The sequence below is a fragment of the Urtica dioica genome, chromosome 4 (assembly GCF_054948205.1).
Source record: "Urtica dioica subsp. dioica isolate 48M chromosome 4, U.dioica_male_clone48M_v1_H2, whole genome shotgun sequence".
Classification (NCBI taxonomy): Eukaryota; Viridiplantae; Streptophyta; class Magnoliopsida; order Rosales; family Urticaceae; genus Urtica; species Urtica dioica.
Genome location: NC_142759.1, coordinates 13433374 through 13451732, shown reverse-complemented (window position 1 = coordinate 13451732; position 18359 = coordinate 13433374). Strand labels below are relative to the sequence as shown.

Here is an 18359-nt window from a genome sequence, read left to right as displayed (position 1 = left end):
ATAATATTTAAGGGGGACGAAAATTCGGAATAAGGATATTCGAGTAAACTCGATATTATTTTCTGAATAAAATTACTCGGAATGTACTCGGAGATTAAAAATCTCAAGAGTGAAAATAAATTCTGAAATCCCTTAAATATATTCAAGGTAACGAGAATTAATGAGAATTTCTCGGTTATTTTTCGAGATTATTTTCAATTAATCAAGGACGAAGTTGAGAAGTTTTATTTTAAAAGGGTTTATGTGCAACAAAATGAAGGACGAGATTGAAAGAAAAGAGTAAAGAGGGGTTATTTTAAGAGAGACGTGTCACAAATCGGGTGGGCCACCTGTATACGTGTGGCTTAGTGAGGAGTCGCCACGTGGTTTATGTATTCCACTAATCCTCTTTCTTACACAGCCACCTCACGTTCTCTCTCTCTTCCCTTCTTTCTTTCTTTTCTTCTTCTTCCTCTGCTTCTCTTCTCCCGCGCGCTCACACAACAAAAACAATCAACGTGAAAAGCTTCAGCAAGTCATCATCACCCCCACACCATCTCTTTCTCTCTCTCACATTCTCCTTCTTTTCCTGCGCGAGCGCCGAGCACCGGGCCGATTGCACGCGCGCCTCCGTCGATCGCGCGACCAGCCGCCGCCGCCATCTCTCTCTCTCTTCTCGAGCTTCGCCGGACCTGTGCACATCTGAGCGAGTCTCGGCGAGCTCCGAGTCATCGCGCGACGCCGGACAGCCAAACCCACCTGTGCACGCTCCGACCGAGAAAAGAAGGCGCCGCAGTGAGTCGCCGTGACGCCGGACCGAGAGGAAAGACGTCGGGGAAGTGGGAGAGCTCACCAAGGACGCCTAATTTCACGATTTGAGGTAGAAATTTCCTCTCATTGGATTTGATTTCGTGATTAGGGTTCATGGTTTGGTAGATTTGGGGCTTTTGCTTGATTCGAGTTGGTTGGTTTTGTGTGTTTATTGAGCTCGGTTATTGATGATTATAGCTTGAGATTGAGGATTGATTTCGAATTTCTTGTTTTGGATTCATTTGGCCGAAAATCTTGACGAACGAGGGTTTGAAGATCTTTTTTTTTTTTTGGGGCTTCTCGTTCCTGTGTATTGTTTAATGATTCTAAGACTTTTTTTAGCCAGTTTGGTGTCCAGGAATTGTTTGAGAATCGCTGTTGGAATTGAAATAATTTTTGGACGAATTTTGGTGATTACATGAACATAGCCGTGTGGAATTGTTTTTGGCCGAAAGTCTTTTCCTGTCCAAGTGCTTGTTTTGGCTGTGTGTTTGTTGTGGCCGTGGGCTTGGTTTTGATTCTGTGTGTTCAGCCGGGGCTGGTTAAGTGTTTGTTTGGTTTAGTTCGGGTTTTGGGTTAAGGTCGGGATTTGGAGTTTGGTATTGATACGAGTTTGAAATTGTGAAATTGACTCGTTATCGGATTTCCCGACTTGATTACAGATTCAGACGGACGAGCGGGAACCGACAGAGTCGAAGGCAACGAAGCCGGAATTTGGAATTTTCAAGAAAAGAGTTATCGTAGTTAAAGCTCGATAAACTCGTGAGTTTTTTTAAATCGCTTAGTGCGTTTAAATACTCTTGGATTTGATTATGTGATGTATTTCCTGTATTTAAATAAATAATTTATGATTATTTATTTAACAACGTTTAAGAATTTGATTTGATTCGCTTTGGAATTCTCGGTTACTTTTTATTCGGATCAATTTATTTGAGACTCATAAGCATGTTATTGGATTTTATTTCGTATTATTCTCGATACGAAAATACGCGAGTCTTGAATAAGTTTGACTTCCGAAAAACCGGAGAATAATGAATTAAATTCTCGAATTCCGAACCGACTCGAATTTAATCCCGACAACGACCATTATCTTTTCAAGTAGTTCGATAACTAACGAAGTCTCAACTTCGGATTCTAGTTCTCTTGACGCTCCAGGACGTGTTAAAGGTCTCGGGAAGCGTGTAAAGCAAAGTGTCCTCCGGAATTCATCGAGTTCTCCGACGAACTATTCCGGGTAAGTGGGATTTAAGTTTGAGGCGCCAAAAGGGGAATGGTGCCTAGTAGAATAATTGTTTATGTTTCTTCGTTTAATCCTAAAACAAAGAGAAACCCTCAGTTAGACAAGACGACCGAATAAGGCTTCGGCCACTAACTAATAAGATAATAAAGTGATAGGATTAAACGGTTAGCGGGTTAAGAACCTTGAAGCCTTTTAAACTATGTTGAGCTTCTGTTATAGGTTTTACCCCTTCGTCCTGATGAAGAGGACAACAGGAGGAGGAAAGACGGTGTCCTCAGGATTCAATCCCGAGAGGAACTGTTCTAGGAGAAGGTCCAGCCTCACAGCTGTCGACAACTCCTTGTAAAATACTTAAAGAGCCATACAGTGAAATTAATAATGTTAATGACGGGCTTTATCCCGATAAGATCTCCTCCTGTAATAAGATAGACAGGTAGGCTGTAGACAGCTCCTGTAAAACATAACGAACTCTTGTCGGCAATGTAGCGAGTGGCATTCCTGAAGGCCCTTTAATGGGAAGTCGATGGGTGGCTTCAGGTAAGTCGATGAGTGGCTTACCTGTCCTGAGGGAAATATGAAACCCTGGACCAACCAGGGATTGGTGAGGGTTTGCTCCCCTCTACCATACGCGCGTCAAGGCCCTCCTACATGTGCTAGTGGATCCCAGACATTAAAACTTCGGCCTCCTGAGGACTAGGCTCAAGTTCTCAGAATGGTTTACTCATCTCTCATGAACGGCTGCGGACTGAAGTGTTGATTGGCCAGTCCACTGATGTAAGGCGCCGGTATGAGCGAGATGGATGAGTTTCTAGGAAGACGGTTGTTAGCCGGATTCCTATATGATTATGTGTTTGATTGTTTTAGAACGGGGTTCTAAAACTGAATATGTCTATGTTGATTGAATGAGATTTTTGTTATCCTGATTGTACGATGAAACTTCTTTATTCTTCTGAATCTATCACCTGCTGTCATCTGCATTCTATCATCTGCACCCATGCATCTCATGTAGTGCTAGGTTAGATATCCTGCTTACTGAGTCGGTGTGACTCACCCCTTAAATCCCTCTCCTTGTAGATAAAGGAAAAGCTCAGGCGAAGCAGGAGTGCTAGTCAAGGTAGATCTCATGACGACCTGTGGCATAGGAAATGTCTTTTTGAAAAATGGGTATCAGGTTTTTGAAAACCGAGCTTGTATGCTCGTGAAAGTTTTATATAGCTTATGGATAGCAAGCTAGGGTAGTCCGCATTTTTGTAACCCTTTTAAAAGCGAAAAATTTTACCAGTTTTTAGCGGACTAGCTCTAGAAACCTTTGTTATTCCTTATATGTAAATTAAATTTATTTCCGCTGTTGTTCAATAAACGTTTTGTAAATGACGTTTGAAAATGTTTTATGTTCATTTCGTTTGAAAATATAAATGGTTATGAAAATGTTACGAGAAAGGTCGCGATCCGAGGGCGACGGGTGTCCTGCGGGTCGTGACACACACAACATTAACCCCCCAGTTTCTCGTGCGACTTGTCGTGCGAGAAATTTAACTGTCTGGGGGTAGTTTTTCCTTGTCTTTTTGGCAATGGCCTTGGTGTGTGGTCGTCTGGACTTTGAGCCTGTCGTTGATTTCTGAGCCATAGGGGCTATTAGCGACTTGATCCCGGGAATCAGGCGACCCTAATCCACGGGGGTCGGGATTTTCGGAGCCACGGGGCCTTAAGCGACTCGATCACGGGGATCGAATCGACCATAAACCACGGGGGTTGGGATTTTCGGAGCCACGGAGGCCTTAAGCGACTCGATCACGGAGATCGAATCGACCCTAAACCACGGGGGTCGGGATTTTCGGAGCCACGAGGGCCTTAAGCGACTCGATCACGGCGATCGAATCGACCCTAAACCACGGGGGTCGGGATTTTCGGAGCCACGGGGGCCTTAAGTGACTCGATCACGGCGATCGAATCGACCCTAAACCACGGAGGTCGGGATTTTCGGAGCCACGGGGGCCTTAAGCGACTCGATCACGGGGATCGAATCGACCCTAAACCACGGGGGTCGGGATTTTCGGAGCCACGGGGGCCTTAAGGGACTCGATCACGGAGATCTAATCGACCCTAAACCACGGGGTCGGGATTTTCGGAGCCACGGGGGCCTTAAGCGACTCGATCACGGGGATCGAATCGACCCTAAACCACGGGGGTCGGGATTTTCGGAGCCACGGGGGCCTTAAGCGACTCGATTACGGGGATCGAATCGACCCTAAACCACGGGGGTCGGGATTTTCGGAGCCACGTGGGCCTTAAGCGACTCGATTACGGGGATCGAATCGACCCTAAACCACGGGGGTCGGGATTTTTGGAGCCACGGGGGCTAAGCGACTTGATCACGGGGATCGAATCGACCCTAAACCACGGGAAGTCCTCGCCCATGGGTTCGGCAGCAGCAAGTGGGGGAGATTGGAACTCGTCGAGGCTGTCATGCGGGACGTGTACGGCAGGGACCGTCGATGGAGAGCAGATCGTCTCGGCGGAAGCGATCGGTGGGAAAAAGAGTTCGCCGGGTGTCGGCGAGGTCTTTGGAAGCACTGCCGTGTTGCGTGGTAGTGGCTCGGGCGGGATTTCTAACGCCGGTGGTATTTGGGTGTGGCAGAGGTGCGGTGCCTGTTGCCGGGACGACGCTTGGCGGCGAGGTTTCTTGACCGTGCTTAGCCTGAGTTCGGGCCCGTGTGTCAAGTGCTACGCTCTCCACCTGTTGAGGGGCGTTGCTCCCAGAAGCGGTGATGCGGTTGGACATCTTGCATGAGATTTTTGCCGGAGGAATCTTCCGGTTGCGATGATTAGGCGGATTAGTCCTCCGGTCTTGAGACTTTCGGTGGAGGATTTCTTCTGGTTTCGAAAAGAGAAGGTCTACCAGGAAGGCTTGTGATGGTCCCGCGGGGCGAGGTGGATTTGCCGGTGGAGAACTCGTGGTTGTTTTCGAGATCCCCTCCTTCTAGCGCCAAAATGTTAAGCCGTTTTTTTTATTTAACATTCGAGGACACGTGGCGTGCTTGGAACAGTCACGTGCCTAGTGTTGGGTCGGCCCAAATTACTTTTCGAAAGTCCAAAGGGCTCAAGGAAGTCCGGGATTAAGCCCAGGGCGTCCAAGAGCTTCAGAAGATCTTAGAATCGTAAGAGGGAAACAACGCTTTGCTTTCTTCTTCGTCGGGGACGCGTTCTTCGTCCTTGATTCCCGACCTGCCTCCGCCGTGTCGGAAAGGGTTTTCCGACGCCTCCTCACCTGGGAAAAGAGAGAGAAGTGAACTAAAGGACCGCGGAGGGGTTTCCTCCGGCGGGCACTCCGATGCTCAACATTAGTCTAGGTGTCTAGCTTTTGGTTCTAGAGAGAAAAGAAAAGGTTTTTGTAAGTGTGAGCCAACTTACCTCCAAATGGGAAAAATGGAGGTATTTATAGGATTTTGAATGTGAAAAGTTATGGAAACTTGGTCGGAGGGACCCTCCGGTTTCATGAGCTTCACCGGAAGGATCCTCAGGTTTTGTGAGCTTTGCCGGAAGGATCCTCAGGTTTTGAGAGCTTTGCCGGAAGGTTCCTCAGGTTTTGTGAGCTTTACCGGAAGGTTCCTCAGGTCTTGTGAGCCTCACCTGAAGGTTCCTCAGGTTTTGTGAGCTTTACCTGAAGGTTCCTCAGGTTTTGTGAGCTTTACCGGAGGGAACCTCAGGTTTTGTGACGACGTCGACCTGACGAGGTCGAGCCGAGGCCGAGCTGCCGAGGTCGAACTGACGTCGAGCTGAGGTCGAGCTGCCGAGGTCGAACTGACGAGGTCGAGCTGACGAGGTCGAACTGACGTCGAGCTGAGGCCGAGCTGCCGAGGTCGAACTGACGAGGTCGAGCTGAGGCCGAGCTGCCGAGGTCGAACTGACGAGGTCGAGCTGACGAGGTCGAGCTGAGGCCGAGCTGTGGCCGAGCTGCCGAGGTCGAACTGACGAGGTCGAGCTGAGGTCGAACTGACGAGGTCGAGCTAAGGCCGAGCTGCCGAGGTCGGACTGACGAGGTCGAGCTGACGAGGTCGACCTGACGAGGTCGACCTGACGAGGTCGAACTGACGTCGAGCTGAGGCCGAGCTGCCGAGGTCGAGCTCATAGGTCGAGCTGACGAGGTCGAACTGACGAGGCGAGCTCGGCTTAGGCGAATTGGCGAGCTCGGCATAGGCGAACTGGCAAGGCGAGCTCGGTTTAGGCGAACTGGCAAGGCGAATTGGCGAGCTCGGCCTAGGCGAACTGGCGAGCTCGGCCTAGGCGAACTGGCGAGCTCGGCCTAGGCGAACTGGTGAGCTCGACCTGGCGAACTGGCAAGGCGAGCTCGGCTTAGGCGAATTGGCGAGCTCGGCCTAGGCGAACTGGCGAGCTCGGCCTAGGCGAACTGGCGAGGCGAGCTCGGCTTAGGCGAACTGGCGAGCTCGGCCTAGGCGAACTGGCGAGCTCGACCTGGCGAACTGGCAAGGCGAGCTCGGCCTAGGCGAACTGGCGAGCTCGGCCTAGACGAACTGGCAAGGCGAGCTCGGCTTAGGCGAACTGGCGAGCTCGGCTTAGGCGAACTGGCGAGCTCGGCCTAGGCAAACTGGCGAGCTCGGCCTAGGCGAACTGGCGAGCTCGACCTGGCGAACTGGCAAGGCGAGCTCGGCCTAGGCGAACTGGCAAGGCGAGCTCGGCTTAGGCGAACTGGCGAGCTCGGCCTAGGCGAACTGGCGAGCTCGGCCTAGGCGAACTGGCGAGCTCGACCTGGCGAACTGGCAAGGCGAGCTCGGCCTGGCGAACTGGCAAGGCGAGCTCGGCCTAGGCGAACTGGCGAGCTCGGCCTAGGCGAACTGGCAAGGCGAGCTCGGCTTAGGCGAATTGGCGAGCTCGGCCTAGGCGAACTGGCGAGCTCGGCCTAGGCGAACTGGCAAGGCGAGCTCGGCTTAGGAGAATTGGCGAGCTCGGCCTAGGCGAACTGGCGAGCTCGGCCTAGGCGAACTGACGAGCTCGGCCTAGGCGAACTGGCGAGGCCGAGCTGAGACCGAGCTGACGAGGTCGAACTGACGAGGTCGAGGCCGAGCTCGACTTGTCTTAATTCCGGGCTCTATTCTTTGGGCCGGGATCGCCATGCACCCTTGGTTGAGTTGGGCCTTGATGTTTTTTGGATGGGTAAAAATCCCACACAACAGCTACCACTATTTATGTCTCTTTCGTAAACCAGAATGATGTGAATGGATTAAGTATGATAAGAATATAGGTAGATAGATTGAATATGGTGACGGAAAAAAAATTATTGGTTAATAGGTGAGAAGATTGCGATCAAATGATCAATTTTCCTAATATCAAAATTACTCTATTGCCTTTTATCTCTATATGATAATATATATATATATATATATATATATATATATATATATATATATATATATATATATATATATAGATATATCATGATTGCATTTTTCTTAAAATGTTTGTTTCTATCATTCTGGATCCATCTGCCTTGATCCATTCCTCTTATTTTCCTTCATACCAAATAGAGCTTTAATCCATCCGTTTTATCAATTTCTTTTTCTTTTTTGCGTGACAGTAGGTGTCCAAATCTCGCAAATATAAAATAAATTTATTATTAATAAATAAAGACAATCTTAGTGCTCATTTTGTATGATTTCTTTAAAAGTGTAATTAAATAACAAGAAATCTCAGTTCCTTGAAAAACGATATCAAGAATTTTCAGTATCGATTTTACGATTTCAAGAGTCTCATTTGAGATTAGATTAGTCGGATTTTTAGGATTAATTCATTGTAAGTCATATGTAATGTAATAAATTCGAGTATATATATTTATTGCTATGTCGTCATTTTTTTCAAGGTAAAAAATGACACTTCAAAAGCAAAAAAGACACAAGAACTCTTCTTCTCGCCGAAGGACCCACGCCAGCTCCCCTTATTGCCGGAGGGCCTGGGCCAACTCTCCGTCTCGCTCAGAGGGTGTGGACCAGCTCTTCTTCTCGCTGAAGGGCCTGTCCAGCTCCCTTTTTCGTCGGAGGGCCCAGACCAACTACCCTTCTAACCTAGAGGTAAGTTTTTTGTCACCATTTTGAGATAAGTCCACTCTTCATAAGGCAAATTAGTGTCAAATTTCTCTCTCTCGCTCTCAAATTCAAGAGAAACCCTAAAACATTCACCTTATATTAGCTCCCCAAATTAATGTCGAATGTCTCAACGCGTCGAGGGCAAACCATTTGCGTCCTCTTAGTTCATTTTCTTGTTTCCTCTATGTAATTGAGACGAAAAATTCGATTTTTTATGAAGAGAAGATCAAGATGACAACCACCACGCCTCTTTCGAGGCTCTTTGGAGGGATTGCGGCTCTTCAAGTCTAACCGGAACCTACCATAGTTTTCTCGTGACTAACGGAAATAATCTCTTTCTTCATCGTGATTTCAAAGATCTTCTTGAGATATCGATATTTCGGACCCATCCGATTAGACACAACTTTTTCGAGACCGTAGAAAAATGACCCCGAAAACCTCAAACGACGTACGCGATAAATCTCCACTCTTTCACGTGGCTAGCAAATATTATCAAGAAATCTACCTTTATCGATATAATAAAAAAAGGCCACACTCCGGTCCAAAGAAAGAAAGGGAAAAAAAATCCAAATCATTACCCGAGGTATTTTTCTAGGCGTTTCTCAGGGAAAAGAAAAATCTCATCCAAAATCCAATCATTTCCTTAACAAAGACTTGACCATTAATAGTGAAGTGAGAAGGGTAGTTGGCGCGGGGCGTTTTCAGAGTACCCCGAAATTAGTAAAATCCCAACAGTTGAGGCATTCAAACCTCGAAGTCCTCAAGAACCTCAAATCTCAAACACTAATCTCCAACCAAACCCAATCCATGGCTTCTCTGACACGATCACCGTCCTCTCCGATCTTTCCGACCATCACCCTCGTCCTCTTCGCGCTCGCAACAACTCTCACTCACTCCCTTCCGTTCATCGTCTTACACGGTAATTCCCAACTATATGAATAGAGAGCCAAGTCAACTCTAATTTCCGTTTTAGCGTCTAAAATGTTAACGCTCCTGAAATGAATGAGCTTGCTTTCTAGATTCATTATGTATGTAAATCTGTGCATATTTTATTTCCGCGGGCAGGCATTGGAGACAAATGTAGAAACCGAGGAATCTCGAAATTCACTGAGCACTTGAGTGATTGGTCTGGTTCTCAAGGATATTGCTTGTATGCTCTTCTTCTTTTTTTTCTTTTTTTTTTTCAATGATTATATTGCTGTCATCTTTATTGCTACTATATCCAGGATTAAATATTTTTTGGGCTGATTGTAGGGAAATTGGAAACGGGTCGTGGGATTCGTGGACAATGCCCTTGTTGGAACAGGTGATTTTTTTGTTCCTTACACACACAACGTGTTTGTTTTTTTTTTTTGTTTTTGTTTTGTTTTTCTCCTGTGCAAGTTAAAATGTCGACACTTGTGTTTCTTTTTGCAGACGGCCATTGTGTGTGACAAGGTGGACAGATTTGGCTATATATATAATATATATATATATATATATATATATTGTTATTCAATCACGGCATTTGAAACGGATGTTTCGGTTGACTAGCTTTTGGTTTCGACAATTCAGGTGAAGAAAATGAGTGAGCTCAGCGGGGGTTACAACATTGTTGGACTTTCTCAGGTGACTCTTTTTGAATCCATTGGTTCTCGTTTGGTGGTTTAAAGATCTCGTATGGTAACTAACCTCGCAGTCAAATATCGTGTATATACACACGATTGATTAGTTTCGAAAGTTCATCGGATTTCCTATGTTTCTTTTTGGCAGGGAAACGTGATCGGTCGTGGCGTCATTGAGTTTTGTGATGGTGGACCTCCTGTAAGAACCGATCAATAGTCCCGACTTGAAACATCATAATCGTTTTCTCTTTTATGCACCTCGATCAATTATTCATGTTCTGTGTAACTTGTTGGTCGTCCACAGGTTAAGAATTTCGTGTCACTCGGAGGCCCTCATGCCGGGACTGCTTCAATTCCACTTTGCGGTGTATGCGGTTCTTTTTTTCATAACCCGATTTCAGATTATTACTCGAAAATAGGATGTAGAAAAAAAAAATTGGTTCGGTTAATTTTCTTTTTAACATGCTCTTATATTTTCAGTCTGGGTGGATTTGCATTCTTATCGACACCTTACTCAAGCTAGAGATATACAGCAACTATATCCAGGTTCAAAATTTTCCGTTTCAGCTTAAAGCTCTTCATTTCATACATACCTTGCACCAGTGACGGAGCCAGAAAAGCCCATCAGGGGGTGGGGCTAATTTGAAAAAAAAAAATCAGGGGGGGCTTGATTGTAAAAAATTTATAAAAATTGGGCCAAAAGTATAAATTTTCAAGGGAAAAAAAATGTAATTTTTTTTAAAATGGGCAAAAAGTGCAAAAAAAATTTTGAGGGGGGGGCTTAAGCCCCTGCTGGGCCTATACTGACTCCGTCACTGCCTTGCACTATTTCATGTGCCAAATCACGTAACTTGGTCTACAATTCCTCAGGAACACTTAGCTCCGAGTGGTTACCTCAAAATCCCGACCGTAAGCGTTACTATTTCCAATTACTTTTTCCGTCAACCTGGTCGTGGTTTTTTTTTTTTTTTTTGTTCCCCTCAATTGTCTGAAATATTGTCCAGGACATTGCCGACTACTTGCAAGGATGCCGATTTCTTCCGAAACTCAACAACGAGATCGCCAACGAGAGAAATTCCACGTACAAGGCGAGATTATCTAGCTTAGACAACTTGGTGCTCATTATGGTGAGTCAAAAAAAGAGTTTTACGTGTTTTTCTTATTGATTGCGGCGTGATGACATGTTATTCTGTGGATAACTGAGCAGTTCGAACACGATACGATTTTGATACCAAAAGAAACCGCATGGTTTGGATATTACCCTGACGGTACCTTCGACACCATTCTGCCAGCACAAGAGGTGATATTATTTATTATTATTATTATTATTTTCAGTAGTGTTACTAAGTACTGAAAATTGTCTCATAAAAAACAGACGCAGCTTTACACCGAAGACTGGATAGGATTGAAAGCTTTGGATAAAGCCGGGAAAGTGAAATTCGTGAACGTGACGGGGAATCATTTGGAGATATCTAAAAGCGACATGAAAAAGTATATTGTGCCGTACTTGATTGAGCAGGAGTCTCCGCCGCCGATGGGGATCGATGAATCACAGTCATCGTATAATTGGATTTTGGCAATCTGGAATCACATTTTGGAACTGCCTCGGCTCATTACCGACACCCGATTCTTGCTTCGATCTGTGAATTAGGGCAACGAGAATTTGTGGGGGAGAAAAACACGATGTCAATAATTCGATGAGGCAATATTTAATCTCTTATACAAATGTACAAGTCTTATTAACCATGCCGGCGATATTCGAGTGTCCGAGTCTCAAGTGTTTCAAGCGTTCTTTGCACTCTTTTTTTTTTTTATTAAAACTTGGCAGACTATGATGCTCTGTAATAAAGCCATTCTTCAATTTGCTGTCCCTCCCTCAAACTTGAGCTCCAAGTTATTGACTTAAAATCCCATGTAATTGAAGTATATTTTGCTGAAACTCAACAATGAAAATCATTAGCAAGATAATTGCTTGGGGACTACTTTCTAGGTGATTTGTTTCATAGAAACTTCCCACAACCTGAAGTGGTGAGCTTTTAGTTCCACATTTTTCGAGCTCCTAAAAATCAATCATGCGTAAACTGAAAGCCATTCTTGAAATCTTAACAGACCCCAAAGAGAATTCTCGGATGAACAATCCATTCCTTTTTTTCTTTTCGTCATTATCGGCCACTGATTGAATCTTAATCAGGAGGAAAATAAGAAAATTTGGTGTCTCAACAAAGTTTAAAGATGCTAACATCATACAAAGTATTATTATCTAGACGAGACTGCCCACAAATGAATAGAAACAAAAATCAGGTATGACAAGATTACAAGACTAAAATCCCATCACCATCACCACCACCACCACCTAAGTACACTCTTCTCAACACCTTTTACCATGTTGCTGCTACAATGGTGAAAGAGTCACTCATACCCTGACCAACCACCCTTTATGCCTAACAAACGAAAAACACTTCCCAAAATAAAATAAAATAAAATAAAATAAAATAAAATAAAAAAGACGAAATTAATGAGATATATCGAGCATAACCGGTGGAGCACTCCGAATGACTCTACTCAGAAATTCTTCGAGTGCTCGGCACTTGGCTATAGTAGTACGTACATACAGACACATGACCAAGCTGAAGCTGAACTAGTTTTCTCTCTCTCTCTCAATTTCAGAGTGAAGATTCTATGTTATGATGCTCGAGATTACGGAGCACGATTCTCGCAAAGATTTTGGCTTCGAGCGGCGCCGTTGCAGCGGCGGCTGCGGCGCGCAGGACTCTCGCAGCTCCGGCGTTCTGCATGAGACTCGCGTGGTGGACGGCATGCCTACCCCCCGGAATCGTGAACTGCATCGGAGACGGTCCCAAAGAGAAAATGAATACGAATACAAAATACGGAGGTGGGTTTTCAAGAAGAGGGCCGGCCGAATACCTGGAGAAGAGCGAACGCCGCACACGCCTTGAGCACCGACGAGGAGTTCCGTAGCATCGCTACAAACCTTCCGATTTCAGCTCCACTGCCAAGTTCAATATAGAGGGTCGATGATGAATAAATGGATGCTCTAGATTACACAGTTATTTGCTAAATAAAAGAGGGTACGAGCGAACCTGCATCTGAGATGGCCTGCTTCCTGAATACGGGCTCCTTCGGTGACTTGGGCCAACGCCGCCGGAGCCGATGAAGCAGCCGCGGCTGCAAACGAGTGTGGGTCGGAGAATGTGAGAACAAAAGCTTCGATGTGCTTTAGAGCCATCCTCCGAGCACCCTCTAAGCTCACGCTCTTTGGAACGCTGTCCGACGAAGTACCGACCAGCGCGTACTCATCCATTCTGCAGTTTAGTTAGCACATCATAAATCATGTAGCTAAGACCCAACTAATATACTCTAATCCCTCTATTTGCCTAAACACATTTTGGATTGGTTGCTCTCTCAATTCACATAAAAGGCTCTATTAACTTGCCTATCAAATTTTCCATGCGAGTCACGTGGGTATGAGGACGTTGTGGGCATTTCAAAGAAACTTTTGAAAGAAAAAGAAAAAAAAACAGACAAAATGAGCAACACGCTAGTCTAGTAGTACAGATAAAGACACAGTCGGGATAATAATAATAATAAGTACCTCCCATCGAACATGTATGCGAGTGCCAGTGCGGCCATGAAACGTGCCATTTTGGATACAGAGGAAGAGCAAAGATGAACAAGAGCTGGCACTCCGCCTTCCTCGACGATGCGGAGAGCGTTGCCCGGATTGAATGCCAGATTCCAAAGAGCTCCGGCAGCTGTTTCATGGACATCCTGAATCCAGAGATCAGTGTTAGCATTCTTACCGCACTTCAAATATAAAAAAAATTAGAAAAAAATCCCACACGGGCATCTCTTGGAACTTACTTCCGCGTCTGAGCGAGCCAATGCAATCAGAGGGGCTACACCACCTTCTTGTCCGATAGCAATGCTAATAAATACAAAACCAAGATATATGACAGATTTCTTGTTAGCAACAATAAGGATATGTGACAGAAATTCAATAGTTAAATCTATTTAACCAGCTCCATGATTCTTGGAAAGCTATGTAGAAGCTGAATTCTTTTAATCACTATCTAAGGTTGTCAAGGACAATGATGATACTCGAAGTTAAGGTAGGATTGCAACAAAGTTTCCGATTAAGGGTGCACTATGGCTGGCTACATTAGACAAGTTTTGTTTCGGATTTAGTTGGATTAGGTTCCGGTTTTTATGTAATGGGTTTGTTCTCCGGATTAGTTTTTTTCCCTTTTTGTCTAATCTGTTTCCTTCCTAGTAAAAATCACCTTCTTGAGACTATGTTTCCTTAGAAAAAAAAATATGTAAGTAACTGAATATACCTGTTGACTTCGGAGACTGACAATCCCCAGAGAGCACCGGCTGCTCTTTCTTGTAGACCTGGGGAGGCATTTGAGCAAGATTGTGCCAGAGCAACCTAAATACACAGAAAATGTTTATCGCAGAATATAATTTAGTTTCCTTTTTGCAGGACACACATTCCGTAGCAGAAAGACATGAGATCATCAAGTGATTTACCAATGCTTCAACGCCACCGGCCGCGGCGATTGCTTCTCGATTTCTGTCATCAAAAGAGAGATTCCATAATGCACCAGCAGCTTCTTGCCTGTAAGAACCGCTCAATCGTTGTTAAATTGGTCTAGATTTAGAGCGCAGAAACAGAAGAAGACTAACACTTAATCATCATTACAGTTTAGACTTTACCATTATGGGAACACAGAAATAGAGTAAACTTCGTATTATATGTACCTGACACCTTCATGGGGCGACTGGGTAAGTTGAACGAGAGCATCGAGAGCACCTGCCTCCTGCCCAACCGCAGCATTATTGCTGTTACTATCTCCATGAGCAGCCAGATTCGCCAATGCACGCGCAGCCTGTTTCAACAACATACTTATTTAAGAGATACCAATAATTAAAAGAAAAAAAATAAGAGAATAAAAGGAATAGTTTGTACAAAATAGTTCCGAGTGAAGCTAGGGCATTTTTGGGAAGAGTAACGGACGAATTTGCTAAAAAAAAGGAAGTTCAGGGGGAGCTAATTTGTAAATTTTTAGGGTAAAAAAAAACCTAGCAAAAAGTGTAGAAAAAATAGTATTGAGGGGGGGCCCCACAGTAGCTTCAGTCCATGGTTACGGGTATCTCCCGTATACCCGATTAAAACATATTTTCGTATAGTTTTATCGCATTGAAATTGTTACCTGCTCTTGAACGCCCTCAAACTTGCAATTACGAGCAAGCATCACCAAAGCATGGACACCGCCCGCCACCGCGACCTCGGTGCTACACTTGTCATCCGCCGCCAAGTTCGCCAGCGCACCCGCTGCACGTTCCTGAGACCACTTAAGGGAAAGCGTTACATTTAGCTCATACGCTCACGGAGTCTCTATAGTTTCAGAGAAAGGAAAAAAATAAATAAATAAGGGAACGATGGACCAAAGTTAGAAGACAAACCAGAACTCCGTCACCGCCAGTTGACCACTTGAATATAAGATCCACTAGAGCGTTTACTCCACCAGCCTCCGCAATGGCGCCCTGAAGCAAATATCATTTTTACGATGAAATAAAGCTTGAGAGTGATTCCAAGGCGTAATCGATATAGACAAAACTCGCCAAACCAAACCTTATGTTCTTCTCCAACAGAGAGATTCCATAGCCCCCCAGCGGCCTCTTCGGCGACTAGCCTGTTCATAGACCTTGCTAAACCGGCAAGAATCGTGATACCTCCTTCCTCAGCTACGGCTTTTGCAACATTGGCATTGACGGACAAGTTTGCGATGGCCTATCATTTGAAATTTGCACATTAATAGATATAGCTAAAACCGTTTTTTTTTTATAAAATTAATAGTGGGAATCGAATGTAGATAATAGATAAATAAGTTACCTTTGCAGCCTCTGATTGGAGACCTTCCCGCCAAGATTTGGCTAGGTCCAAAAGCAGGCGAATCCCACCGTCTCTCATAACAGCTTCGGCCCTTCCACAATCTATGCTGGCATTTTCGTCGTCAATCACGACGAAAGTTGCGAGCCCCGTCGCGGCTCTTTCTTGAACGTCTTCTTGTGAGCTTTGCATCAAATTGAGCAATAACGCCGCGCCTTGCTTGAGCCAGAAAGAATCCAAGCCCTGCTGATTGCTCTCAGCAATCCGCAAGAGAGTGTGGGACAGGATCCACTCGAGCCAAGCCATGATTTCCTCCAAGTTCTTATCTTTCTTTCCCGAATCCCTCCAGTCCAGAAACACATTACTGACTTTCTTCGAAGTGTCGACAAATAACGAAGCTGTATCTTTCAAAATATCGGTAAAGAGAGCTATTAGCATTTTCCCTTTGTTTTTACCGCCGGGTAATAAGCTACTGTCCTGTTCGAGTACTTGACAGTTCAGAGCGCACAAGACCTTCAAGTTCGGCGTCGAAGAGAACAATCTTGAAACGGCCGACGTGCCAATGTCGGTCCTCGACACATCCAAGCAGATCAAGTGAGGGAGCTTTGTCCAATGGTGAGAAACGACGCCCCATTTCATGTTCGACGTCCCCGCGACCGAGAGAAAACGGAGCGAATTCACATTCCCTAAAGCGACCTCGTCCACGTTCAAACAGTCTATGAACCCGACATCAGTCAACTTCTGACAATGCTTGCCCAAAGCATTGATGGCTTCGGCGTTCACGTCTCTTATCCCAGAGAGCCTAAGCTTGCTCAGGTTAGGACAACAAAGAGCTATCGCCTTTATAGCATCGCTGCTAATCCTCTCGCAGAAGTCAGGGCCGAGCTGAAGGCTCTCGAGGGCCTCGTGCCTAGCCACGATCACCGAGAGAGTGGCGTCGGTTATTTTCCTGCAATAGTCGCCGCTTATCTCACGGAGATTCCGAGCTTGAAGACTGATCAGAGCGTCAGCAGATTCGGCGCCGCGAAATCTAAGCCTCTGGAGATTCACGCACCTCGAAGCCAGCGAGGCGGCCATTGAAGCATCGCATTTGTGGGCTCGGAGATCCAGAGCAGTCCACAGGCACGGAGAGACTCCGAGGAACCTCCAAGTCTTGCAGGTCGAAGCGAGGCTAGCTCGGTCACGATAGTTCAGACACGAAAACAGTTGGATCACCGTGTCATCGGGGAGACCGGTCCAATCCACGGCGACGAGCTCAACAGCTCGGTCCCAACCCGAAACATCGTCCCCTTCGATCTCGGGGTAGCTCGGCAAGATCACTTTTTCCTTCCCTTTCCGAGCCACCTTTCTTCGAACCCGACGACTCATAATACCCTCAGGCAACGATATCAAGAACACGCCCACAAGCCAATACCATTAAGAAAACCAAAACCAAAAACTCAAAACTCTATAACCAATTCACAAAGCTACAAATTAAAAAAAGCGTCCAACTTTACCTCAGCGAAAACCCTAACCCTTACAACGAGAAAAAGAAATTCAAGTTCCCACAAGGATGTCCCAATATATACCACCCACAATTGATTATTCAAAATCTACAAGAAGATAAGTCCAGCTTCGATAGAAGAAAAAATATATATGTATATATTAAAGACAAATAAAATCTAGCACCATAAATGCATTCGAGCGAACAACCACACGAAACGGTCCTTAAATTTCTCTACAAACTGAGCGTAATCATTAAATTTAAGGACATCAAAGTTCGACGCTTGTAGGAGCAAAAATCACACCCTTTCTTGTGGTTCCCAAGAACAAAGAGAACCTCCAATGGAGATTCCAATTTGATTGAATTCGTGATTCGTTAGGGTAGATTGGGAGAGATAAGTCAAAAGCTGAACAAAGGTCGGTGGGAGAATTTAGGTCGTGACTTTGATTGGTAATAGGAAAGAGCCAAGCAATCCTAACCCTCAAACCGTGTTTATCTTCCTATCTATCTCTAAATGTCCTAATTGCGAACGAAACGATAAACAGAGCTTGGAGAGAGAGATTGGCTTGTAATGGTGTGGGAAACGGAAGAGAAGAGAAGGGAATTTGGGACGAAGAATCACAGGATTTGGGGTTGAGATGGGTTGGGAAGAATGAGAGAACAAAGGAAAACACAGCTCATTAGACGAACCAAACAAACCATTCTTATTTATATGCCTTGTTAATGAGTAAACGACACTTAACTTCTAATTAATCTCAATAATGTTAATAATAATATTAATTTGGTTTTGTGAAATCATGCAGTACAAAAATAAATAAATAAGAAAAATATGTGTACAAAGGAAAAAAAAAATAAGCGAATATTGTATCATGTCGCCGATGGTGTAATTGTGATCGATTCTATTTTAGAGATGACGGCATTTGAATAAAATTTTATCATGTTATCGATGATATAATTGTGATCGATTTTATCTTAGAGATAACGGCATTTGAATAAAACTCATTAGATATAGTAACATAATATAATTTACTCAAGAAGTTTATAATGGTCTAACATTTTATAGTGTATTAACATTTAATTAGACGGTAATTAATAAGGAATCTAATATCATAAACACCTAATATATCACTTTCCATGACTTGGATGATTGCCACAAATAATTACCATTTCCTTTATTGTGAGTTTTCTTATCTCGATGAGTTTAATTGACTATGTCAATGGTAATTAATTA

At 44.7% G+C, this 18359-nt stretch overlaps 2 protein-coding genes across 5 annotated transcripts; one reads left to right on the top strand and one right to left on the bottom strand.

Moving 5' to 3' along the window:
- Nucleotides 1-8710: 8710 nt before the first annotated feature.
- On the top strand, nucleotides 8711-11602 carry LOC149400605 (alpha/beta-Hydrolases superfamily protein). The gene is made up of 12 exons (XM_089612003.1): nucleotides 8711-9046; nucleotides 9193-9277; nucleotides 9382-9433; nucleotides 9544-9564; nucleotides 9682-9735; nucleotides 9880-9930; nucleotides 10036-10098; nucleotides 10212-10277; nucleotides 10602-10640; nucleotides 10736-10858; nucleotides 10939-11031; nucleotides 11107-11602. Exons 1-12 carry the CDS (start codon nucleotides 8935-8937, stop codon nucleotides 11380-11382), a joined length of 1035 nt encoding a protein of 344 aa, XP_089468129.1. The 5' UTR covers nucleotides 8711-8934; the 3' UTR covers nucleotides 11383-11602.
- Nucleotides 11603-11956: 354 nt separating this feature from the next.
- On the bottom strand, nucleotides 11957-17832 carry LOC149400604 (protein ARABIDILLO 1-like). 4 transcript variants are annotated; one of them, XM_089611856.1, is made up of 13 exons: nucleotides 15649-17832; nucleotides 15388-15546; nucleotides 15219-15299; nucleotides 14966-15106; nucleotides 14514-14641; nucleotides 14283-14370; nucleotides 14087-14181; nucleotides 13614-13677; nucleotides 13345-13520; nucleotides 13186-13245; nucleotides 12833-13054; nucleotides 12657-12741; nucleotides 11957-12571 (listed from the first exon to the last, which is right to left on the bottom strand). In XM_089611856.1, exons 1-13 carry the CDS (start codon nucleotides 17011-17013, stop codon nucleotides 12395-12397), a joined length of 2841 nt encoding a protein of 946 aa, XP_089467982.1. In that variant the 5' UTR covers nucleotides 17014-17832; the 3' UTR covers nucleotides 11957-12394. The 4 variants fall into 4 exon arrangements, with proteins under 4 accessions (XP_089467982.1, XP_089467983.1, XP_089467984.1 ...); XM_089611857.1 differs by having other exon boundaries at nucleotides 14966-15097; XM_089611858.1 differs by lacking the exon at nucleotides 13186-13245.
- Nucleotides 17833-18359: the final 527 nt, after the last annotated feature.

Excerpts from the sequence above, each read along its gene's own strand:
- LOC149400604 (XM_089611856.1), bottom strand. The coding sequence starts at position 17,013 with ATGAGTCGTCGGGTTCGAAGAAAGGTGGCTCGGAAAGGGAAGGAAAAA. Across the intron at positions 13,246-13,344 it reads GCATACATGTTCGATGGGAG|TTTCTTTGAAATGCCCACAA; the intron begins GTACTTATTATT and ends TTCTTTCAAAAG. Across the intron at positions 12,742-12,832 it reads GCAGGCCATCTCAGATGCAG|TGGAGCTGAAATCGGAAGGT; the intron begins GTTCGCTCGTAC and ends TGAACTTGGCAG.
- LOC149400605 (XM_089612003.1), top strand. The coding sequence starts at position 8,935 with ATGGCTTCTCTGACACGATCACCGTCCTCTCCGATCTTTCCGACCATC. Across the intron at positions 9,278-9,381 it reads GGTTCTCAAGGATATTGCTT|GGAAATTGGAAACGGGTCGT; the intron begins GTATGCTCTTCT and ends GGCTGATTGTAG. Across the intron at positions 10,278-10,601 it reads TATACAGCAACTATATCCAG|GAACACTTAGCTCCGAGTGG; the intron begins GTTCAAAATTTT and ends ACAATTCCTCAG.